This window comes from Arctopsyche grandis, chromosome 1 (genome assembly GCF_051622035.1).
Source record: "Arctopsyche grandis isolate Sample6627 chromosome 1, ASM5162203v2, whole genome shotgun sequence".
Lineage (NCBI taxonomy): Eukaryota > Metazoa > Arthropoda > Insecta > Trichoptera > Hydropsychidae > Arctopsyche > Arctopsyche grandis.
Genome location: NC_135355.1, coordinates 3611253 through 3639116, shown reverse-complemented (window position 1 = coordinate 3639116; position 27864 = coordinate 3611253). Strand labels below are relative to the sequence as shown.

Below are 27864 nucleotides of genomic sequence, written 5' to 3'. Positions count from 1 at the left end.
GACAGTCGACATTTGGATTTAATCCGAGGTGAAGGTCGTGCTCGAATGGTGTACGATGAGAAACATTGTACTGATTCGTTGAGAAAGTTGCGCTGATTCATTGATACTTTGTATTAATCATAAATCATTCATTTCCTCATCATCATCTGCAGCTATTCACCATCCACTGCAGGATGAAGGCCTCGCCAATATACTTCCATTCGTCTCTGTTTTGCGTAACTGTCATCCATCTCACCCCACACATTTTCCTAATTTCGTCTACTCATCTTCCCTGCGGTCTTCCTTTTACCCTTTTGCATTCTCTCGGGTACCATTCTTTAGCACTTCTTTGTCCACCTTTCGTTCATTCTTTTAGCCACGTGGCCCACCCATTGCCATTTCAATCTCTTCACTCTATCCACTATATCCACTACCCTTGTCATACTCCTCATCCACGTATTGCGTTTCCTGTCTTTCCTCGTTATGCCAAGTATACATACAACGTTCCATAATCCTGTTCTATTTCTCACAGAATTTGATTATACAGCATCCCGAGCTTTTGTTGATATTTAAAAATGCTGTAAAAATTTATCCATATATATAAACATATCTCTATGATTGTTAATCGATGTTTATAATACTTTCGATTCTTGGCCATAGATGTCGTGTAAAATAAAAATTGGTGCATACCTGTATAAATAAATAAATGTATGTATTTAAAATGATATATTCGGAATCGCTCGATTTCTAACGACTCTGGCTTTGTCTCCTGCCAAAAAGCAACGACTCTACAGCCCTGAGTAATCATCACCATCTACTACCACTTTTCTTACTTCGTCCATCAATTTTACACTCTATTCAGATTTATTCGAGCACTTGGAATTTATCCACCTTTCGTCCTATCTCATTACCATTACACACTTTGCTCCACTATGTCAACTTCTCCAATCAAACCTTTCATCTCATATGTATGATCAATATGACTTTATATATTACTCACCTGAAATAGAATCCATTTTTGAAGAAATGCTTGCAAGGTATATTTACCATTGTTTTTTTTTTCACAGATATCAGGAAGCAATTTGTTTCGGCTCCGATTTCAATCAGCGTGGAAATGTATGGACAAACAGCCATAAGATGCATAGGACCTCATGGTGCACCACCATCTCAGTTATCCTGGCTTAAGAATGGAGCAACCTTGGCCTCAGGATCGAGTTCCAACGTCCTGGTATCAGCTGAGGGCCACTTGCTAGTTTCTCAGGCTACCCTACAGGTATTACATCCAGTCTAGACTAAATCCTATTAAACTTGTCCGAAACTTTGACTCGATGATTATGGCTAATTATTTTTGTTTTCAGGACATGGCCAATTATTCTTGCATCGCTGAAAATGTCGCTGGGAAAAGGATTTCAGAGCCGGCTCTTCTAACGGTTTATGGTACGTTTATTTTTACAAGCCTCTTCTATGTTTGCCTTCGCTCGTTCGTCGGACAAAATTTGGATTTGATATCCTACATTCTTCCGATCGTTTTGAAACTTTGCCATCTTACGCGGTTTGGTCAATATATATATTCAAATCAAATCCACCAGTACGATGGTGAAAAATAATCTAAAGTCTAATGGTAAGTTGCCGTATTTATCTGCCTCTCTGCCACCCTCTCGCTTTGTCAGATTTTAATTGCTTAAACGCCTATAACTTTTTATTTTTCACACTATATCTTATAAAATTTGCATTATAGGTTCTCATTAACTCTCATTTTTTACTTCACTCATACATGATATAATGATTTATAAAATGTTTATATTATAATGGTGATTCGATATGCTTGTTATGGCAAAATACTGATATCGATCGATCGGTCGATCTTTTTGATTTGTTTTCAACTCGTTGACATGGGAAGTTTTTGGTTAAAGTATGCACATTATCGTACCAATTGATTGGTCAGTGACTTTAAATGATATTGATCACTTATTTAGCATATATTAAAACCCGAAAAAATTAGTCATGATCTATGAACGTTTGTATTTTGCAAAGTATATTATACATTGCGTTGCAGACTACATAATTTCTACGTTCATATATGTACAATATATAATACATGGAAGCTTTATGTTTCACACCTCGAAGATCTATGGTTGAGCGCGTATTTCGACATTGCAAATTTAGCAAATTCCCGCAAACTCTCCCACAAGTGATGGCATATATGTATGTATCTATATGAACACAGGAAACGGGCAGGTAAAATGCATTTGATTAATACGCCAGCGCCGTGCATCTCGGAGTGCTCTCGTTACTTCCATCTCGTCGCGCATTAATTCACCTGTCTTCGGCTGTCGTTCTGGTGCCGCCCCTTTGCCACTTTTAACAACCGATAATAATTTGCACGTGGCGAAACGCCTTTTATACCTTGACACGAACCCAATTAAGTGCATTTTTAATAATAAAAAACGATCACTGCAATCCAACCAAGCTTAAAAAGCAGTTGAACGCGTCGGACTAATAACGGGGTTAGTTGTGCTTGTGATACATTTCAATACACTGTTCTACATATGCATATGTTCATGTAAAGTAATTGACCCAGTATTCGTCATGTTAAATAAAATAAATCATGTTTTTGTATGACTCTATATATCTATATCTATGTATGTATATCTATATATAAATGAATGTCTGTGTGTGTGTCTCGAATAAGCTCCTAAGCCACTGAAGTGATTACGATGGAACTTTCGGGATTTGTTGAATGCATGTCCGGGAAGATTACTGTGAAAAAAAACAGGAATGAGTGTCATTCGCTATAATTTCAAATGTTTTCGCGTCGCGACCAGGGTGTTCGCTGCCTGCGTTGTTCCGAAAAATGGGAACGGGAACGGGAAAGGGAACGGGAAGGAGAACGGGAAAGGGAACAGGAAAGGGAACAGGAACGAGAACGGGAAAGGGAATGGGAATTGCATGCGTTGGATTCAGTTAGTATATATGTATATATAAATGAATGTCTGTGTGTGTGTCTCGAATAGGCTCCTAAACCACTAAACCAATTATAATGAAACTTTCAGGATTTGTTGTATGCATGCCCGGAAAGATTACTGTGAAAAAAATCGCCCAAAAACGCGAATGGAAACGGAAAAAATATAGAGTGAAAAAAGAAAAAGTTATAGGCGTTTAAACAATTGAAATCTGACATGGTGAAAAATGAGAATAGGCTAAATAAATGGTGGATAAACGTCAACGACTATCTCGCCGGGCAGATTTCAAACGCGTCTTACACGATATTTTTGCACCATCGTAATGGCTGAGGATCCATTTGCTGCGGGAAATACATATGTATACTCATTTATGCCGGGAACCTTACAGTTTAGATTAGTTTATTAATACTAAGATTGCTTTAATGATTTGCTTTAAGAATAGATTATCAATGAGTGATTGTCCATAAATGAGTTTATGTATTTACAGAAATGAACTTTTCAATCATCAGATAAATTAAATCAGCTGATAACTAAAAATAATTGTATGTGATGTATGTATGTAAGCTTATTGTAAAAAACTAATTGTATGTAAGCTTATTGTAAATCGTATTAACAATTAGATACAACATAACTTCTTATTGAATACTTATCTCGCAGATAAAACTCCGTGAAGAGATATACTTTTAGCCGTGAAATGTCAGATTTGACATATTTGGCCAAAAATAAATATTGTTGTACAACGTATATTGATGACCAAAATGAGCAATATGGCAAAGTATGAAAACGATCGCATTAGAGATAAGAGATATAAAAAAGTCGTCTTAATGTGAAACGTAAAGGAGGTTTTGTAAAAATGGGAATGAGTGTCATTCCAAAGTAATAATTTAAATGTGTTCGCTGCCTGCGTTTTTCCGGCAAATCAGAACCGGAACGGGAACGGGAATGGGAACGAGAACGGGAACGGGAATGCGTTATTATGGCACTGCAACGCATGCCGGGTTCAGCTAGTACATATATAATAACACGAAAGCCATGTGAAATGCAAAGGAGGTATGTAAAAATCAATGTTTGTCTGTCTGTCACGTATGCATTTCTATACCATTCAACCGATTGCGATGAAACTTACAGAAGTTATTGTGTGTATGCCCGCGATGGTTTCCGTAAAAAAATACACCAAAAACGGCAAAGGAAACGGGAAAACCTGGAATGAGTGGCATTGCAATGCAATAATTTCAAATGTTTTCGCGTCGTCACCTGCGTTGCTAGGGTAAAATAAACAATTGAATAATTTAAAAATTTTTGGCCACCTGCATTTTTCCGACAAATGGAAATGGGAACAAGAATGGGAACGGGAACAAGAACGGGAATTATATGCGTTATTGTGGCATTGCACCGCATGCTGGGTTCACCTATGTAGTATAATATATCTAAATGTTACAGTCGAAGTTTATTTTCAGTTGTAAATTGTTAAGTATTGCCTATTCATTTTGTTTAGAAAATGGAGGCTGGTCTCTGTGGTCACAATGGTCCGAATGCAGGTGTCCAGGACAACCGGCCCGCGGTCAAAGAAGGACCAGGTCCTGCAACAGCCCCACGCCAATCAACGGTGGACAGCCCTGTACCGGTCCAGCAATTCAAAGGACCCAAGACTGCCAGCCCTGTCACAACGGTAAACTCTTATGAAACCGTATTTTTTCCCCACCTGTCATTTTATTTATACAAAAAATTGTGTGCGTTTATGTATACTTTACACGCTGTCACCGGCAGACGGGTATCCGTACGACATGGGGTCGTACGATAAGACAGAATCACTACAGGGTAAGCTGATATGAATATTTACCGTTCATATTGTATTCGGAAGAGTTGCTGTGCATATAAAAGGTGTGTGTTTTATAAGTAAATGCTTTATTTTGTGTTTAATTTCCAGGTGGTGTAGGACGTTGGGGTACCTGGTCCGAATGGTCTCGTTGCGGTAGAGATTGTCGCCAGGTTAGGAGACGACAATGTCTAGGAATTGGAAATAATGGCGAACTGTCGTGTCCTGGTCGGCCTTTGCAAATAATATCCTGTTCTGGAGGACTCTGCCTCGACGAACCTTTGAGAGATCAAGAAGGTATGTACTTTATAAACCTACATATATAGCCTATACCAGGCATCGGCAACTAACTGACCCATTTGAAGTGACCCACTTGAGTAAACGGGCTAAGGCTTCACTTGTCTGACACCAATGTAGCGTAGACGTGTAGAGGTGTTTCCAAGATCGGAGTGAAAGACGAATCACACAGGGAAGAACGGCACGTCGTGTGCATGGCTCCCCGCTGTGGGTGGTCTCCAACACTTCTTCAAATATGGGATACGCCGTTATCGATCACTGTCAAGCAAGGATCAATACTAGGATACAATATTACCGAAAACACTCCAGATGGTCATTTTGGGGCAGGGCGTGCTGGGCACTTCATGAATATGTGCAAAGCATGGCCCATTTTTATTTAGATATTTTTAAACATTTTTATATGTTTAAAAATATCTAAAAGAAAATAAACAAATTCCAGACAAAAAATCCGCAATACGCCATTTGCATCGATTTTAATGTAATATGCATGTATATGTACTTAATTCGTGATAAAATAGTTTCCGACAATTTTCGGTAAATTTTATAAATTACTGGTATTTACCGATACCGGTGAAATGGAATACCGGTATTGCAATAACTGGCTCGCACAAATTGACGTTCGTGCATCCGTTCTCCCACAGATCGTCGAGAGATGAGTCATTTAAAAATGAAACCTTCATATATGTATAAATAACTCATTATTAATAACCATGATTTCAAAAAATTAAATAGGCAATCAATTCTGAAATGTTCAGTGAAAGATTTTTGAACAAATAATTCATTTTTTGTAAACCTATTATTTTTTTGTAAAATTAAATCATATATCTAGTAGGCACATCTAATAATAATTTCGAAAGAGACTTTGTAAGTATGTAAGTAAATATGTAATATTGGTTCGTTAATCCATGACGTCATCGAACAAATGAATATTCGAATAAATTTAATCGAGCAAATGAATATTCAAATACATATTACTATTGTTACGTACGCCGCGGATTGAGCGAATTGCACGTAAACCAACGGATATCTGTTATCGGATTAACTAAATGCATGCACTTACTTCCAAAGATTATATCTGGACTCTAAGTGCATTTAGGCTAAACAATGACCGTTATTAGTTATTTCTCAGAATCGGTACGGGAAGACCCAATGTCGTGGAAATACATATCCAAATACGTGACTATACAACAGGTAAACAGATTAGGCGCCCTGAGAGATCTACCCTTTATAAGGCGGTACGTAGGCGATATCAGGTCATTCTGGACTGAACACTGGCAATTCGTGTATCTCCTGAATCATCAATAAATGCTGCGATACGACTGTTGGCCTTTTACTTGGATCCTCCACCCACCCCTACGCAACACTATTATTATAGATTGGCCATATTTAAGCGGTTTATATTACAAATACCGAGCGAAGCCGGGTAAAACAAATAGTATATAATATATATAAATTCACACAACCTTGAAGAATTTTATCACAATCATAAAACAATTAAACAGCATTATAATAAGAAAAGAATTATAGAAATTCAGATACTCGAGTCGACTTGTGCGTCGGCTTTCGGCGTTACTTGCGGGAATTAGCGCCGCGGAAAACGGGATTATTAGCACAGTGGAACAACCTAATTTACTTGAATAAATACGGGAAATCGGCTTACGACCTCCCCTGTACCATCCTCCACCCGGCCACCCGCATAGCATCCCCCCAACGGACCCGTATTTACATTCGCAGAGAAACGCGAGAACTGTGGGCCTGCTGCTTAAGTGCTGGCTAGTCAATATTTCGAGTCTCTCTCTCTCTTCTTCCCTGCGGGTGTTGGAGTCGTGTTTAAAAACCAAAATATTGTCTTAGCGTTCCTGAAAATTGACACACAGGATAAGCCTTCGCTGGAGAAGAAGTCCTTTTATTTTACATTCGAGAATGTTTGCGCCCACCGCGACTTTCAATTACATTTCGCCATAATGGAGAACGAACGAGGAAGTTAAAATAACTCGCGTCGTATTTGCTCACACGTATTATACATACACACAAGCTTAAATACAATTTTAATATTTAAATACTGGAAGATATTTGTTTCTTTCATACTGAAAGGTTATACATACGTATTAACATATATTTTTATGATTGATTTTGACGATTCGAATGGGGTACCATTTAAATGCGCACTTTATAAAAGAAGTTTAATAAAATTTGTGTGAATTAAAAAATATATTATATGATTTAAAAATATAAATGTACAGTTTAAAAATAAAATAAGATCGTTAAGATCGTTAAGTCTATCTACATATAAACGAGTATTATGCTGACATCGGTAGGTGTTTATTATAAAACTTGAAGTGTGAACGATGAAAAACGGTGAAACTGCCGGATGGTTTATTGCTGTCATTAAAGTGTCATCTACAGGGTGTCCGAAGGGGCTTTGGACGGACACAGACCAAATTACAGCCAATTTACAAAAGCATTTTCACCGATCCGATGCAATTTCGACGCGACAGCTTCGAATTATGTACATCGAAGACTTAATTCGATGCTATTCGAGTGGTTGTACATACATACCTTATCGTCCGTCAAAATTGACTGTTTGTGTAATACAACGTGTGCTAAATTGGTCAAAATGAACTTCGGAAATCGATATCAATATGTATAAGCTATATTTGAGTAATGCATATTTGATTACTATATATTTTTTATAAAAAAGTGTGACCCATCAAAAATGCCACGACATTTCAATTGTTGGATCACATTTTTTTGATGGCATATGATTTAATCTTATCTTTCATTTCTGATATATGTACATATAATATATTATCACTCAAATAATATGAAATTTTGAGTTATTAAAGCTTCTTTCTAATAGCCTATTTTTACCGTAAATTCTGGTTATAATATGAGCCCTTATATTTGAAAGTTGCAAAAGTCCACTTTTCGTCAGATCGAGAAATATTTGGCAAAACATTAAATATAATGTTTTGCGTTTAAAAATATTTAAAGAAAATACTTGGTGGCCTGTAATACGTTTATTCTGATTTTCCAAGATTCTGAACATATTGAAGTCACAACAATTTGTGTATTAAGTCAAACAGAAAGAGTCTTTTTAGAACTGAAAATTTGACTTCAAATATTATATAACGACCACTTTCAAATATTATATAACGACCACTTTCAAATATGTATAACGGCTGATATGTTAGTCTCTCTTCATTCTATATATGTATATATGTATATATAATGCCAAAAAATACTTCTGCTTTAAATAAATTATTAAATATAGTTCCATATTATCCACTAGGTACATATATTAAATATTTCATATTAAATCAAAATATAAATATGTATACCATTGAGATTGAAACATGAATTTTCCCGAAATATAGAATTCAAAATTTTTATTCAATCAAAAGAAGAAGTATATGATTAACAAATTATTTTAAATCACTATTTTATGGATGTATAAAAAATACAAACTATATTTATATACAAAAATTCAAATGTGGCGCAATTTAAAAATCAACTTTTCATTTAGACTTATACAAAAGTACAACCGATTTATTTATCATTATTGTTTAAAGAAATATCTGACAGTTGCTAAATTTTATAACTAAACTAAAAATATATGATATATGATAATAATACCACTGTTCGACAAATGACGACTTTTATTATTAATCTACAAGAAAAGTCGAAATATGATTTTTCTAAGTGAAATTTTATTTAATTCTCATATAAAGACAATTTAATGTATTATCCCTATTAATTCAATTCAGATTCGTGTAAATACGAGTAAATAATAGTACGAGCTTTTAGCTTGTAATTTTAGTGATTTAAAGTTCAGCACACTTCCAATTAACCATTTTAAACGAAAAAAAAAATAGTGTGGTCAGAATAAACATGTTTCAATAGAAAAAACTCAATATAAAATAGTATTAACAGTAAGAAAAAATCCCAAGTGAAAATACGTACTTTTGACTTTTGATTTGAACTGCACGAATACTTAGGGAGATTTGAAAGCTGAAAAGTACTACAAATGAAAGATAAAATACCCGACTATAGATTTCAATATTCATTTTTAACAGGAAATTGACATATTTTAAGACATCGACCGAACAACACCAAGATATAGAAGTATCTCCGAATCTCGAGCCAATCAACATTTTTTTACGATATTCTCGTTTACTGGGCATAGATCTATAAGAAAAGTCATATCTCATCTCTGAACCATTTTTCGTGTCGAGCATTGTAATCTGTGAAATGCCAAAAAATCCACACACGATCAGACTCTAAGATAAGCCTCTTTTTTCATATATTGTTTGGCGAAACGCTAGAAAGATGCTAAAAATAAAATAATATGTATGTAGTTATGTAAATACTTTGATTGTCGATACTATAATCTGTGTTTACCTGATAAATTATGGACATCGATCGAACACATTATACGAATCTGGGAGTGCACGTTTAATCCGATTACAAACAGTGTTAAATCAGAACTCCAATCCGTTGCACTCCTGTTTTGCACCAACCGATCTAGTCACGGTTTTAATATTTGAAATGTACATGCAAATCTGCACGGTGTGATTTCAGGAAATCGAGTCCGGTGCAGTGGCGTACATGACAATGAATAAATCAATCGAATTGTAAGGACGTGCGCGGCCTTAATGCGTACGAATTAATCAGAATCGTGTTCGAAAAATAAAAAAATCAAAGAAAAGTAAACTGCCACTTCCGGTTAACGGGGGCTCACTAAATTTTATATGTAACTTGGTATTAAGCTTAAACTTTTAGGTATGAAATCTCAGTTCAATACACCGAAAAGTTGATACGTTGGGGGGTGTGGAATAAATCGTGGTCACATTTTTGACTTTTCTAAGAGGAAAAATTCCCACTTCTGGTTTGTTAAATTTAGTGATATTTTTTATTTTCATCACATATGATACAAACATTTTACTAGATTTTTTTCGTGAAGAGCACACATGTTTAAGAGGTCGAATAAAATAGTGGAAGAAAAATCGAACAAGAGTAAGCTGCCACTTTCGGTTGACGGATGCTTACCAAATTTTATACATAACTTGGTATTATGCTTAAACTTCTAGGTATGAAATACATATCAGTTCAATACACTGAAAGGTTTCCGAGAAAAACATAAAAAACGTCGATTCTCTAGAGTAAAAGTTAGGTTATATTAGGTTATAAAATTTATAATTTCTATTACATGTAAAAAAAATTCAGTTCGATTCAGTTAGCGGTTTGGGAGATAATTGAATTCAAAAACTTAAAAAAAAAGAGGATACCTATAAGGGGAGGTACCATTTCCGGTCAACTTAAAAATTTGAAAAAAATTAACGTCGTATCAATTAGTAACTGTTTAATTAGTAAATAATTTTAGTAACTGATAGTAAGTTTCAATTCGATTGGACTAACCGTGTTCAAAATACGCATACACAGAGTTCGAATTTTCATATCATCACAAAACTTCATCTATTGTTACTACGTACATAGATAAAGTAATAATTAATCACATGTTGAAAGAAAGCAAATTCATATACAGTCCAAATACAGTCATTTACCGAACCGCGTAGGGTTGCGTATCTTTTCGAACGGACTGTACATACATTGAACCGCAATGGATTCGTCTGAATATGCAGATGCACGATCGTTTAGTATGCACAAGTTCCGTGTGCTATATTAAAATTTCCACTATGTATGAGTGCATCGATGCATATCGTCGAATTATTAGCATATCGGTTCGTAGGAATACGCGAGGAATTAAAAAAGGCAGAAAACTCCACAAATATGGGGAAAATTCGAACGTGTGTGCTTATGTACATAGGTACATATGCAGTCGGAATTTTAGCATATAAATTTTCGTAGTGTGTTCGGCAATTAGTAGTCCCTCTTTCAATGCGATAATTGTCGTACACGTGTGCATAATTATCCGGAAAAAATTCCGGAATTCTGAACTTCACGCATACCTTTCGATGGGTGTTGCTTCATTAGCCGGACATGATTAACGAGCGTGCTTTTAAGCTCGTGTGCGCTTAATATTCGAAAAATATTTCCGAAAATAGTCTCGTTAATTATTCACACTCGTATCGGTGATATTTTATTTTATTTCTATCATTTTTATACATCGAATAATTGCGTATGAAATCTACAAACTGGGAATTGATGAATTGTACTCATTTGTATGCGCTTGTCAAGATCGTTAATCCTTAACCAACTTACTCGATCAATTAAATTTTAATAAATCACATAAAATGTTTTTATATTTCCCACTAAAATCACAAGTCGTTCTTAATTTGAAATTTATAATTTTAAACATTGACTCCTACAAATTAACGCATAAATAAAATGATTGTAAGAAGGGATGCGTTAACCTTTGAATGACGGAGTGTCGAGATCGAACAAGTGTCCCTAACTGGGGTCGAGTAAGACCCAGTATTTTTTAATCAAAATACAGCTTTTCTCAATACAAATGGGTTCAATATATATCTTATTAATCATTTTATACATCAACATAATAAATTTTTAGTCCTATAGCATGTTTTTGACTATTTTTGTATTAAAAAATAACGTGCAAACGCACATAGGTAAGGCCAACAAGCGACTGCATGACTCAATAGCCACGCGTCAAAAGCGATGAAAACAATAGCTTACGAAAATATAGCTGTCTCTTTCTCTAGCATTGATTCATCGATCAACAAGAATATACAAGCTAGCAGTCAAAAACATGACCTATCGCTGCCGCCTTTAAAACATACTTTTGAACGTAGAAACGTATTTTTTAAGATGTACCCCTTTTCTCAATCATACAAAATCTATTAAAATAAATATCTTATAGTTCATTCTACGAATACAAGATATATAGGGTGTATAGCTTTGAAAACTACATAGTTATTACGAAAAACGTAAAAATTGGGTATCTCACTACGGTGAGGGGGGTTAATTTGCAATGTTTAAAGTTGCAAATTAAAAATTAAGAACAACTTGTAAATTGAGTGTTTACAGATCACAGATTCTACCACCCAAACCTTACATACATACAAAGTCACTTTCGAAATTATATATTTGATCATACCAAGAAGACCAAACAGACAAACCCATTACGTCTTTCCACCCAATTTACAAAATATATAATAATAAAAAATGTTATTAAACAAAACAATAATACATATAAAACAAAGTTTTTAACCAAAATATGTTGACTAACATCTTATTGCAATCTGAAGATTTTAATTAGGTAGGAGAAAAATTTGTCAATGTTTTTGCGACTAAATATGTAATTTTTCTTTTGTGTGAAAACATAGATGCAGTCCTTAAACGTAAGCCTATAAAACAAATTGAAAAAGAAAGTAATAAATTAAATGTAACTATTGTTGGCACAATCGCTGCTAACATAGTTACGACAGCAATCAAAAGGCATGTTTACATGGCGCATTTGCCGATATTGCATTGCCTCGTTTTTATTGCACTGTAAAAGTAGCCTCGTTGCATTCTGCATAATAGGAAGCACGTACAGCCCATCGATCGACAAGCTACCCATAAAAAGTAAGGTTGAGAGAGAGGAAAACCCAAAAAAAAAATCGAAAATTTCACGGGACACGTTGCATATAAATTATTCCCGGCAAACACGGTGTACTTTATCGGGCACTTTTTGCCATGCATCTTTCATAGGTCGTGCCTTTTGCGAACACTGGACGCTTTTCCCAAGACCTGTTGTAGATACTTTGCACTCCCCTTCCTCCCATCTGGTTAGAAATCACCGGGAAATAAAAGAATAATTTATGACGACGCCCCACTTGCAATCATGGCCAGACAACTCAGGTGGCCCGGCTACAAGCAAAAGCTTTCGCGGGAGCTTTCCACTTTCCGACTTGTTGGAGAGCTTTTTCCGGTACGTAATAGCGATTTCGATTTGATTTTATGGTTAAAAATTTTCACACTGAGAATTATCGCGCTCTGAGTTGCGGCAAACTCCCCGGAACGACTCCATCTGATACTAAGTAACATGTTTGACTTTAATTTGTGCTAAAAATTCACCGCTTTGCCGTTTCGAATAACTTTGAACGGATCGAATGAAATTTTGATTTGTTTTGAATCGAATCAAAGTTGCATTAAAATTTTTCTCACATAACATTTATATACATACATACAAATTTGTGTACAAAATTTCTACCAAATATCTAAAAGTCTTAAATCAAATTGAACCTAGTGGAAAACCTTTTTGATATCAAGAAAACGCCAAATAAAAGTCCTATGCCTTCAACAAATCGATTTACATCTACTAAAATTTCGAAAAAGTAGGTTTTTAAGGGTAGGTTTCAAAGAAATAAACGCTCAATCGAATATTACATGTTTTGACTAATAAACGAGAATTCAAAGTCACCGTTTCACTCGAAAGTCCCAAAACAAAGCGCTGGCTATTTAATTTTTTAAATGCTTTTTATTATTACTAAATTATGTTCACAATACATCTTATATATATATATATATATTTTAATAGCTACTGATCTACTGATCATTTTCTATTTTACAATTTAATTTAATTTGGTTAGTAATCATAGTATTATATTATTCTAATGTCAATGTTCAGTATAATAGGAAAAATAGCTCAAAAACCTATTTACAATTGAAGCGCTGACTATGGGCTTATACATATATAGGGAAAGCCTTATTATCAGAAAATCTTAATTTTTTTCTAGTTCTCATCATTATTTTGAAGATAAAAAACGTCGAGAGCTTCCTTGGATATACACCTTTAATTAGAACACAAAAAATATTCAAAACAGTAACGAAATTTCTGAAATATAAGGAGGCCAAAATGACCTCATTTGTCTCAATATATGCCATGATTTTAGCCCTCTTATATTTCTTAATTTTTTTCGGAATTTTTTGTATTCAGTTTGAAGGTTTGTACATACATATATATATATATTTTTTTTTAGGTAGGTAGGTAGGTACATATATGTATACATATATGTACCTACTCTAGAAAACTTTCAACGGTTTTTATATTTAAAAGACAACGACACAGGTCCATCGGTGAAAATCCATAATTCGCGTTTTTCGCTCCAGCTCAATGTATAAGTACTCATTACTAATGTTTTTTGACTATTATTTATTAACTAGCACTTAAATTTGTCAGTCTGATTTACATTATACAACAATTTCACGTATATATCATTGAAAATTCGGTATTTTTTTTATTATTAGTGAATCAATATGTAATTGGAAGCCAAATCAGATTATCAGCAGTGTAAACATTTTTTAACAAATGTGACTATTCTCTCGAAATATCAGTGATTATTTGAAAACTGCATCCCTTCAAAACTTCTTATCTGCAGTTGTGTCACCGAAATAGCTGTAGTTATTACAGGTTTATAGATGTTTAGATCGCACAATTTGTGAGCTGATTTTGAACCACTTCCATTCTTCCGATTGCTTTGATATTTTACCGATATACGGATGTTAGCTGTCATTAAAGTAATTAAATATCTCCGACATGATACTAGACAATGTTATCATTAAAATTTCATCAGAATCAGCAAATCGACGTGATGACAGCTGGCTTTTCGACCAACGTTCTCGTCACACAATGTAGTGCGTAATTTGAACAGTTATAACGGCTATTTATGAAATTCAGTTGTATAATAGACTTTAATCTTTATATAATAAAATAAGCTTTCAATACCAAATTAATTCTACTATATTGTATATTTTTACTTTAAATTCAGAAGTTTTTCATACAGAAAGTATTTGTTATAAAAAATTTAAATTGTAAGCTTTTTGTATGAAAATTCATTATATTGTTGCGTAGGGGTGGGTGGAGGATCCAAAGAAAAGCTAAAAAACTGCTTCACATCATTTATTGGTGATTCAGGAGATCCACGCACTGCCCGTACTCCGTTCAGAATGCCTTGATATTGCCCAAGTACCTGCTTATAAGGGGCAGGTCGCTCACTGCATGTTCAACGTCCGGTTACTTCCCTATTGTTTAGGCACGTACCCGGATATTCAATTCCACGGTCCAAAGCTCTCAGTCCCACGCTATCGCGCGGTCAGTTCTGAGAACTCCACGGGAAAGCGACCAAGTGCCGTTACCGCCGCTAAGTGCATTCGGGGGTCTCTCATTGTTAGCCGACTTGCACTTAAGCCTGGAGATAATCCTCGAAACCAATTATGTCAAACTGTGCGCCGTTTGACATAACCACCGTGGCGGTTCCTACGTTACAATATATAAGTATTGATAATATATAATATAATAATAGTATATAATATATTTGATATTTTTACTTTATCTGTTATTATTAAATGCTATTTTTTATGTATGTATGGATGTATTATGTTTATGTTTAATTGTTATTTTGTTTTTTTTCTTTTTTGTGTTATATTTTTTGACCATTGTGGCGCTTTAGGAATTCCTGTTATGCCACAATGGTCTGTTTAAAAAATAAATAAATAAATAAGTAGTACGAGTTATCATAAAATTCCCGTACAGTTTTTAATTAATGGAAGCTTCACAGGTTCTTCATTAATTTTTCGAATCCGAATGGAAGCGTACGGTATAAGATATCCTGATGAGAATGTCTCGGCAAATTGTTTCCATGCACGAATGCAGACAGCCAGGACTTCAATTCTAGTCGGCAAGGTCCAGACAGACAGTTTCCAGCCGTCGAACGAAATAAATAAGCGAACACAATAACGGGATGGCGGAGACGAGCAAAAAAAAGATAAAGAGGAGAAGAAAAGTCGTAAACATTCGATCGCTGCCCGTTCCGAGGAAATGGACGTAATGAAAATGAAAAAAAAAGGAAAATCAGACTCGTAATAAAAACATTCCGTGGCCAGTCGGCGCGGCGTGAGGAGTAATTTGAAATTCAAATACAAGCGGCAATAGGAAATGCAGACGGGGGATGAAGGGGGTGGCGAAGAGAGAAGGGGTGGTTAGAAAAACACACCGCAAAGTGGAAAAGTAGACGTAGAGTCCCATTGAGGAATCGCTGTTTATTTTTATCAAAAACTTTTTATGTGTACCCCCCCCCCCCCGCTTACACCCACTTATTTTCTATTAAAAAGTTTCTCTTATAATGCCACCCTTGGGGGTGGGAAATGCACACATTTACTTATACACATTTTTTTCAGCCACCCCTCGTAACGACTTGTGTGATAATTTTAAACGAAACATATGAGTGACAGCTTGGCGACAAAAGTGTTTAGCGCATAATGCTCATTTTGTGTTATGGTAATTGTTTTAATTCAAGCCGTGTTGCGTGTGGCAGAAAAACGGGATTCTACAAAGTTAAGAGAAATTGTATAAAATTCACATACATACTGAAATATTAGTTTATATTAAATTAAAATGTTTCAAGCAGCAGTATGTTTTAGCACCAAGTGATCAGTGAGTTCGATTCACCATACTGCTGGTTAGATTTGGGGGTATTTGTGACTCCAAATCGATCGCTTTTTATCAGTTTGCCAATTTTATCTGATCGTTGTTGAAACGGTTCCTCAAAAATTGGCAAAAAATCATCTTTCCTGTTGTCACAAATCTTCTGTATTTATTGTGTGTATAATTTGTAAAAATTATGCACAAATCTAAAATCCATAGATGTCTCAATGGATTTATTCTATAATTAATTGTTATTTCGTGTTATTCAGCTTCTGGAAACACAGTGATTTATGTAATAATAAAATGCTGCATTATTTGTAATTAATTGTCCAGGAAGGCGCATTGGGGTCTTCCTGTTAAGCCTTCCTTGTATATATCTAAATAAAATATTTATCAACTAGCAGCGTAGACTAGTGGTTAGCATATTATGCTTTCGAGCGGAGTGGTTTGATTCCTATAAGTAAGTAGCTGTTGGTCAGAAGTTGGTGTGTGACTCCAGGTCGACCGTTTCCTTTCAGAGTATGCTATTTTTTTCTGATTTTCATTGAAACAGTTCCTGTAAATTGGCATCTCCTTTCTAATCCTCTTGCAAATCTAAAGTTATTCAGCGTCTTGAGGTTCGCCAATTTCAATTACAAAAAATGTCTCCATAGATGTCACTGTGGATGATGTTTGTATGAAATATAAAATAATATTAACAGTGGAAAAAAATCCCAAGTGAAAATACATACTTTTTTGACTTTTGATTTGAACTGGACGACTGCTTAGAGAGATTTGAAAGCTGAAAAGTACTACAAATTGAAGATAAAATACCCGACTATAGATTCTAATATTCATTTTGCTTTTCAGTGCCTATATATGTATATATACATATGTACATATACATATGTACATATACATATGTACATATACATATGTACATATACATATGTACATATATGTATGTATATCATAAATTTGAATGAATCCTAGTATATAAAAAGAATTTATATTCTACGACAAAGTAATGATTTGAAAACAAACAAACCCTTCAATAAGTGAAAAAAAATTATACAAAATTCTTCAAGCTTCAATAATTTCTATGTAGTATGTATTTTGTTACAATACATTTTTCTGTTCTGGTTCGTATTTATTTATTTTAAGAAATAATAGCTATTTATTGTAATTTAAAAAAAATATTTACACACATACATTTTAGCGATTGTTTTAATTAAGCGAAGCGCTTTTATTACTTACCTCTTATTAAGTTCACATGGTTTTCGTGTTAGTGGTCATTTTTTATATCTCTTATCTCTTATCCGATAGTTTTCATACTTTGCCATATTGCTCATTTTGGTCATCAATATACGTTGTACAACAATATTGATTTTTGGCCAAATATGTCAAATCTGACATTTCACGGCTAAAAGTATATCTCTTCACGGAGTTTTATCTGCGAGATAAGTATTCAATAAGAAGTTATGTTGTATCTAATTGTTAATATGATTTACAATAAGCTTACATACATTTAGTTTTTTACAATAAGCTTACATACATACATCACATACAATTATTTTTAGTTATCAGCTGATTTAATTTATCTGATGATTGAAAAGTTCATTTCTGTAAATACATAAACTCATTTATGGAAAATCACTCATTGATAATCTATTCTTAAAGCAAATCATTAAAGCAATCTTAGTATTAATAAACTAATCTAAACTGTAAGGTTCCCGGCATAAATGAGTATACATATGTATTTCCCGCAGCAACTCATAACCTCAAATTTCATTGTTTATTCCTCCAAAACAAACATTCTAACCAATACAAGCTACATATGTACACAGATCAAACAGTGATAGTTTTATTTTATTCAATTTTAAAAAAGCTTCAATTTTAACTACAAATCAAATATAAAAAATAAGTAAATGAAACTAATACACAAATAATAATAAACTATAAACTTGTAAAATATTAACCTTTTATTTATATGGAGGTGTTGTTTTAGGGCTATCAATTTTATTTATGTTTCTAATTTAATCTGGTAGATTATGCATATGTAGTATTCAACAATACCTTCATATGTATGTATATAAGTAGTATATATATTTCTACTTAATTTAAATTGTGTACTACTAACTTATTACTATCCCTAATACCATACTTATGTAAATCTAATTCTCTTACAATATACAAGTAACATTTTCTTATCCAACGTATCTATGTATGTATGTACATACACACATAAATATATAGATGTATACAATTAATTGATTGATAACTCAAAAATGATTTTCCGTATTGTAGACACGATATCGCCAAGTCCAGACGATTTGTCAGATAAGAAATCGTCGGGATTCGCATTGACAGCATCACAAAAGATAAATTGTCGTTGACAGAATACCCCACCCACCCTCCCCCCAGTGACCCCTCGGTTGCACGGTCCAGTGAACAACAAACCGTGTTGCATGTCGAGGGTGCATCATTTCAAATCCTGCGATCTGATTTTGAGAGAAGTTTCCTTAATGTCTTTCTTAATGTCTTCGTTGACCACGCACGAGATGCAATCTCGTCGTGTAAGCATTTTTCTCAGCGTATCAGATCGTTTAATTTAATTCAATTAAAACAACCCAATGTTAAACCGGTGGTTTGTACACAGTGTATGTACACTGATGTCCAATCGTTTGAATTGACAATATAACTTATGTACTTCAAATCGTGAATGACGAGCGATTCAATTTCGAACGCATGCATACATAGTTGCTGGCACTTTTGCTCGCGAAATGCATAATAATTTTTTTACGACCAGAATGCGAAATTTTACGACACCGTTGCGTCTGGAAAAGTGCGTAATATAATTTTACTTTTTTTTTCTTTTCTGCGAGAGAAAACGTCTATTGCAAGTTATCTTTAGCATTCGGCATCCCTCCTCGTTAACAATTGTCCTCTTTGAAATTTGCCAACCCTCGACGAAAGTCTCCTCGTCGCTTAACATAAACCATTCACCCTCGGCGAGTTTCGGGGGTTGTAAAAAGTACCCAGATACGAAAATATGTACTACGACGACGAGGTGATTACTGACTGTTGATGGTCAAATGACCACGACACCCACCCCCTACTGAGAGTTGACTCATCTCTATGATAACGATGCGCACAATTAGATTGTCTCTTCTTTTTTGGGGTAGTGCCACATTTTCATAGGACATATAATCCGTGGAACGAAAATTGATTTTGACGAGTATTTGTAGCGTAAATATTTATACGAAAGTCATCATTATAATGTAGGTACATATATAAGAATAGCACTAGAACTACATTAAAATGCATTTATTCTTCTTTAACTTGCTTGTGGTACAACATTCGAATTTCTTTATGAAATTCGAATGAACACTAATGTATGTATATTGGATTTCGCAGATTTTCACAGTAGAGAGAAAAATACACAATTCTATTATTCCAACAATGTATGTTAAAGTAAGCGTATGTTAGAGTTTGATAGGAAAGTTTTTCAACCAATATGAATCGAAATTTATAGTTTGCGTGTTGCAAAGATTACAAAAATGGAACAGACTTGTATATAACTAGCAGTGTTCACAAGTGGTTAGCATAATATGCTTTTGAAGTTGGTCATGGTTCGATTCCCACTAGTAGCTGTTGTCCAGATCTTAGTTTGTCGCTCATTTCCTTTCAGAGTTAGCCAATTTTTCTGATTTTCGTTGAAACCTTTCCTGTAAATTGGCATCTCTTTTCCAATCTCTCTTGCAAATCCCAATTTATTCAGCGTCTTGAGGTTTGCCTTTAAATGACAGCTCTGCTTCAGCCGTCATTTTTTTTCATTTCTTTCACTTATTGTATATTATTCGACGTTTAATACACGATAAAATGATTTCTATAGGTAATTACAATAATTAACCTCGCTTATTTTGCATTATTTTAACTGAAACACACACATTTGAAGCTGGGCGTTTGGAGCTCAGCATACCACTGGCTAGCGGATTTTTTAACTCAGTAAAGCAAGTGTGAGAAGAGGAAGAAAATATTTCTTTGATATTAGCCTTTGGATATTATTATAAAATGTATTACTAACTGTCATGTTGCTCCGCACACAAAAGATACTGCCATGGTCAAAATCCCATCTCTAGTTAACTTTTCTACTCTGTTATCTTTGAAAATACGTATGGATGGCGAGAAAGTACGCCTAAATAGTCAGCTGTCATCACGTCGATCTGACAGACGGTACCGATGTAATTTTTAAATGATTTTATAAACTATTTAGTTCTTTTGCAATAATACCGGAGACATTTTCTTACTTTGTCAATGGCTTATCCTCTTTTATTGGTAAAGTATTGAAAAAATCATTAGAGTGGAAGTGATTCAAAACAAAAAATTCTATCCTCTGAAACAAATTAACGAACACCTTAAAAAAATATATTTTAAAAAAGTAAGATTCAACTTATTTTATTCAATTGATTGTTCTCAATATTCAATTTTTCATCCATTATATGTACGATTAATAACAATGAATATCATCAAATATGAGTTGATGTTAAGAAATATAAATATTTGATCAAGTTTTTAAAATTAAATGTTGAATATTTGAGCTGTGTTCTCTTTTGGAACAGTTTCTAGATTAAAACTTTATAATTCTATAGACAAAATGAATATTTTAATTAAAAAACTGGAGTTAAGATATACATACCTATACATACTCGTATGTTTGTATGAATTTAAATAAGCTGAATTATATTCGAGTTTATAAACTTTTTTTTTAATTAATTAAAAATGTTAAATTGAATCTCAAATATTCATCCTATCATTCAAATTTCTTTATTATTAGTTATAATTGCCGGAAATTTCCCAGACAATTTTTGATAATCCTTAAAATTTTCTTATGAAATATGTAATTCAAAGCGAATTGAATTCAAAAAGAAAATATCAGTTATTGTTTAAATATGTAAAAACACACGTCTAGACTATTCATTGCGAATGTGTATATAATATCAACAAAATATTTTAAATTTTACGATATTTATTCGGCGATAAAAGTGCAACGCGAATATTCCATACAAAACGAGACCAGGAAACGGGCAAAGAAGTCTGGTGAGGAGAATGCGAAAAATGCAAATAGTGATCGTAAAACTTAACGGAACCGGAATCCATCAAATAAAGATGGCGACGTAAAAATGGCGCATACCTAAAACAGACACACACACACAAAGTCCACGAAAGTTCAAATTATTGCTTGCAGATCTTTGTATGTGTGCTCAAAAGGGGGTCCATATTACGGAGAACGATTATGATGTCATCCCGAAACCCATTCGCAAGGAATAAAACCGAACATTACACTATACGCGCTGGCTATATTGTTTTATCGCCCATAATAAACGGGGCGGTCGGGTTTTCGGGCGCCCCGAACCGAAACTATGTACAATCTTTGATTCGGTCATTGAGTGCGAAGTAAAAAGTCAATTTTCACAACTTGTAATTGTAAATTTTTATAATATGCATTGTAAATTTGGAGAAAATGGACTGTTCCTTAAGATGCGTAACACTTCCCTTGTCGGCCATTTTGTATGTACTTAGTAGACCAGTGGTTGCCACGCGGGCTATTTTCGGGCGTAGTTTATATATTCGGCGTGAACCTTTTTTTTAGACTAATAAAGGACGAATGCCATTCTAGAAACTGAAATTGTTCCGACATATTTTGAAAATAAATAGCTATAATGAATATTTATCGTATATTAGTATCTGCTATGACCAGTGTAATCGACAGTTTAACATTTGAAGGAGCGTTGAGATCGAACGAGTGTCCCTAACCGGGGTCGAGTAAGACCCTTGTATTTTTAATCAAAATACAGCTTTTCTCAATACAAATGGGTTCAATATATATCTTATTAATCATTTTTTACATCAACATAAAAAAGTTTTAGTCCTATAGCATGTTTTTAACTATTTTTATATTAAAAAATAACGTCAAGTATCGACATGCAAACGCACATAGGTAAGGCCAACAGGCGACTGCATGACTCAATAGCGACGCGCCAAAAGCGACGAAAACAATAGCTTACGAAAATATAGCTGTCTCTTTCTCTCGCATTGATTCATCGATCAACAAGAATATGCAAGCAAACAGTCAAAAATATGACTTATCGCTACCGCCTTTAAATCATACTTTGGAACGTAGAAATGTACAAATGTAATTTTTTACGATGTACCCCTTTTCTAAATCATACAAAATCTATTAAAATAAATTTATTGTAGTTTATTCTAGGAATACAAGACATATAGGGTGTATAGCTTTGAAAACCACACAGTTATTAAGAAAAACGTAAAAATTGGGGCATTTGCATACCCCACTTCGGTGAGGGAGGGTTAAGAACTATTAATCTGATGATATTGACTGTTTCGAATTTCCTCAGTCATCATAATTAGGCAGTTTCAGATGACTCAATAATCGATGTTTCACAAATCATATTTGAAATTAAATAAAATTCATACACGTTAGCACAACTTGGTTTAATTGATTGGTTAATTAGTTAAAATTTACGCGATTTATTCAAATAATACAATTTCAAACTATGTATTTCCAAGAGTTATTTAATAATTTTTGAAACAAAGTATTGCCCTTATTCGATGTTTCATATTACATATTATTACAAATGTCACAATCATCACGATTTAAATAATGGAAAGTATTTTTTTTTTTTTAGAAAATAATATAAATTTCAATTTATATATTTTTAATGCTACTTATTGTTTATAAATTTTATTAAAAATGCATTTTACTCAATTCAAATAGCTACTGATCCAGTGATCATTATCTAATTTACACGTTATTGTGTTATAGTATTGTCTTATTTTAATATGTTTGTATAGGTACAGCATTACAGGAAAGCTCACCTTAAAAATTATCATAAATATTAAATAATACATTAGACATACATATATTATATATTCAATTGCCTAAAGATTTTTAAAAGTCAACTGAAAAGGTTATTTAAAGCAATTTCTGTTACCCAAAAGGTATAGACATCTTCTTAAGTATATTATTAATGATTCTGTTATATGATCTTCTGATTAGTTTGTTAGAGTATATGGAATTAAATTACATATAAATTCTATTTACATGTATGTATGTACAATATGTTACAGTTGAAATGTATCTTCCAGTTGTAATATATTTTGACTAGTTGGGATATATTACATATAACCTGGTAGCAACTACCGATATAGTTAAAATGTATTTTTAGTGATAATATACATTATAGACTAGTTGGAATAACCTAACAAAGTCTAACGCACGTAGATTGATTCATATGACGAATGACATATATCAAAATATATTACAACTGAAAATACATAAGTTGCTACCAGGTTAGATAGAGAGGTTTACTTTTCGTGAAAATGTCACTCGACTAGTAAATTCAGTTGGAGAGTCACATTTTTGTGTTGAATACATTCTTAAAGTTATCGTAATATCGTACTAATTATGGTACGAATTCCAAATCATTCGTAAAATCAACTGAGCTGTCAAAACTCAACTGTTATATTACAACTGCCGCACATTGTTAAAAGTGTATTTACGCTTATAGATATATATTATTTACTAGTTGAATTGTATTCGAATATGAATCACCCAAAACGCCAGCTGGAATATATAATATTACAACCGAAAATACACATCAGCTGTTACATATACCTATGTATACGTTGCAGAGAAATACTATTAATTTCCTAGCAATTTTATTTTTTATTTTAAATGCTTTTTATTATTTCTAAATTATGTTCACAATACATCTTATATCTATTTTAATAGCTACTGATCTACTGATCATTTTCTATTTTACAATTTTAATTTAATTTTGTTAGTAATCATTGTATTATATTACTCTAATGTTAATGTACAGCATAATAGGAAAAAGAGCTCAAAAACCTACATATTTACAATTGTAATTTTTTTTATGATTATATCCAAAAGTATAGTGAATTCCCGTTTTTGTACTATTCGTGTTGGCAGCACTTGAGAACCCCTTTTTTCGAGTAAAAAAAAGATATAATATACCTATACATAGCATTATACTTAACAGAAACGAATTGTTTTGGATTAAACTTGACAGTACCATATAATGGCGATATCTTTGTTTGGTTCGTTTGACTTAAAATCTCAAAATCGTGTATCTATTATAGCTTATCAACCTTTCAAATTGTATACACACAGTGAGTATACATATTTCTATGTAAAATATGTATACTCACTTTGAATGAAAGTCCATCGCATCGGTGCAATCGTATCGGTTGCAACGAGGGGATGGATGGATATGTGCGGGTTCGCGTATGGCGTTCAAAAGCCCACCCCCAGCCTCCCCCATAGTCAAAAACCTCCCCGGCTGTACCGGATGGGGTTTGAGGATATCCCTCGGTGGTGAAAGGACTCCTCTTCCTCTATGTTCACGCTGGAGCGAATCCATTGTGAGGACAGTCGGGATTTTGCCATTGGAGAATATTTAGCCACTGTTTCTGACTCACCGAAATTGCATGAGAAAAATTCGTTCGGTGTTTAAGAGTGTTCGAATTTTCGCACAATTTCAAGCGAAAAGTTGTTAGAAAAATCCTATACAACAATATCATTGTTTTCTTACGCTTGAATGAATGCTTTCAAACACTCTAGTTGTCGTATCACTAAATCTTACAAAAGAAAAAACTTATATATATATACTGATCGCTACTAATGTTTCCACTTGGCAGAGAATTCCGCCATCTATTGAAAATTTATTTAATTAATTATTTTTTCTATCGGCGTTTTATATTGTTTATATGTTGGCACGTAGGTAGTTTTTACCATTTCAAACAATTAAATATAAATATTAAATTAAATATATCTAAAAAGTATTTGAACAGAATTCGACCGCGTGGGGATCTTAATAACTTAATATGCCAGGCTTAATAACCCATGCGATGATATGTAATCGGGTACAACACTGGTCATATATATATATATATATATATATATATATATATATATATATATATATATATATATATATATATATATATATATAATATCGCTATTCTGTGTGTCTGTCTGTGTATATGAGATAACGCTCGCCGTTTATATAATGGTCGTTTTGATTCGACATATATATGTATGTTACAGCTAAAACACTGCCAAAAAAATGTATGAATATAATAACAAAAGAAAAAACTTCTATATATACTGTTTGCTACCAATTTTTCCTATAGGCTAATAGCGCCAAGTATCTGAGCATTTAACGGCATAAATTTATTTAATTAATTAATTAATTTTTCTAATGATGTTTTATATTGTTTATGTGTAGGTAGGTAGGTAGTTTGAACCATTTCATATTAAACAATTAAATATAAATATTAAATTAAATATATTTAAAAGGTATTTGAAATAATTTCGCCTCCATAATATAAAATACCTGGAAATGGCTTATAAACAATAGTATGTATAATATAATAATAAAAGATCCTAAAATATCGCAAGGCGGTTTAAAAATAGTTAGAAATCCTTGCGGAACGGTCAGTTTTAGATTTAAAGGCGAAAATCACAAACACAACACACCGCATAGAACTGTCAAACTATTGTGAAAGTACCGTTAGCAGCGTAGGTAGTCATAAAAATCGAATGTACGGCCAGCATCTTCTGACGATCGCTTATATCATTATCAACGTTCAGAACAATATGAGTGACCTAAATATATAAGAGAGATAATGAGAACCTATAGAGCAAATTTCATAAAATATAGAGTGAATTATAGGCGTTTAAACAATTAAAATCTGATAAGGCCGTGTCATGGCGAACAGTTTACATTACAAGTGACAACGCTTGTTAAACGTCAGGAAGATTTACGGGCCCCGTTTTTAAAATGCATTGTATACGATATTTTATCTCCAACGTAATGGCAGACGATACATTAACGTATATTGATGACCAAAATGAGCAATATGGCAAAGTATGAAAACGATCGGATAAGAGATAAAAATGACCACTAACACGAAAGCCATGTGAAATGCAAAGGAGATATGTAAAAATACGACCGCGTGCAGATCTACAACTCTAGTTTTCAAATTAATCCAAATTTATATTTCGTATTTGTCCAATACGTTATAAGAACAGATTGAATATATCGATTGCTTTGTGCACAAATATTGTATGTCAATTTTTGAATTTGTATCGAATTTTAAGTTTGTAGATGCTGGAATAATTCAGGTTTTATATACAACTTAATTTTGATACAAATTCAAAAATGGAAATACAATATCTGTGCACCAAGCCATCGAAATGGTAAATTCGTTTGATGTTTTAAAATGTAATATACCAACTATTACATATTTTATTACAGACATTGCTCGAGGGGCTTACACTGGGTATTGAAAGTTTGAAACATGTCGTAACATACGCAACCTCATCTTGCATACATTACGCAACGGGAAGCAAAGTCTTCCTGTCTGGTCCCAAGGAACGGGATTCATGCGCGACTTGCACCGTAAAGACCCCCAGATTTCCATTGATAATGAGTACTTTTGCGCTTCGCGATGCGAAATAATCACCTGCAACTTTAGGGGAGGAATAGGGGTGGGATTTCCCTCTCAGGGAATGGCTAATTTTCATCAAAAAAATTCGACCTCCCCCACCACCTTCAATGCCGAAGATGCGGCTTAATCTCTTCCTGAACTGATAGCAAAGTAAATTGACAGGATCTTTCCCCCATGCAAAATATTTCGTATACATAATAGATAGGTAGATTAGCAAGTGCAAGATGTGTAGAAACAATTGCAGCTTTCGTCAAGCATTGATTTGTATAACGTCGATGATAATTATACTTGAAAAAACTGCATGCCATAAATAATATTCCGTTTGTTACTGACATTACTGACAAACTCTATTTATCATATGATCCTGCACATTTTACAAGCTTTTTATTAGGTTCAATCTATTAGTTCGAATACTAGCCTTTCCAAGCTCCAAATAATAGAAAATAAATCCCAAAAATAATTTATAACACACCCATATATACTAACTTGAAAAAACTGCATGCCATAAATAATATTCCGTTAGTGACGGACATTATTAATAAACTGAGCAGTAGATTCTGTGACAGATTCACTAATAACCATACTAACACACTTGTGAAGAGTCTCGGTGATTACAACAAAATGTCTATACCCTTCAGGTATAAACACAGATTACCTAAACACAATCTGCTTTAGGTCAGCGACTTTGGTGAGTCTTTAATTAATATTATGTATTAGATGTATTATGAGTATTTATAAGAATTGTAAATAGGTTTTTGAGCTCTTTTTCCTATAATGCTGTACATGAACATTGGAATAATATAATACTATGATTACTAAACAAATTAAATTAAAATTGTAAAATAGAAAATGATCAGTAGATCAGTAGCTATTAAAATAGATAT

The 27864-nt window shown here is 33.4% G+C and overlaps 1 protein-coding gene across 1 annotated transcript in view; it reads left to right on the top strand.

Moving 5' to 3' along the window:
• The window catches only part of LOC143913204 (netrin receptor UNC5B-like), a 119550-nt gene that overhangs the window by 52423 nt on the left and 39263 nt on the right, over nt 1-27864 (top strand). Inside the window, exons 5-8 of the mRNA XM_077432868.1 lie at nt 1047-1252; nt 1338-1416; nt 4438-4611; nt 4870-5055. Coding sequence (XP_077288994.1) covers nt 1047-1252; nt 1338-1416; nt 4438-4611; nt 4870-5055 — 645 coding nt within the window. The remainder of the gene's footprint in view (nt 1-1046; nt 1253-1337; nt 1417-4437; nt 4612-4869; nt 5056-27864) is intronic.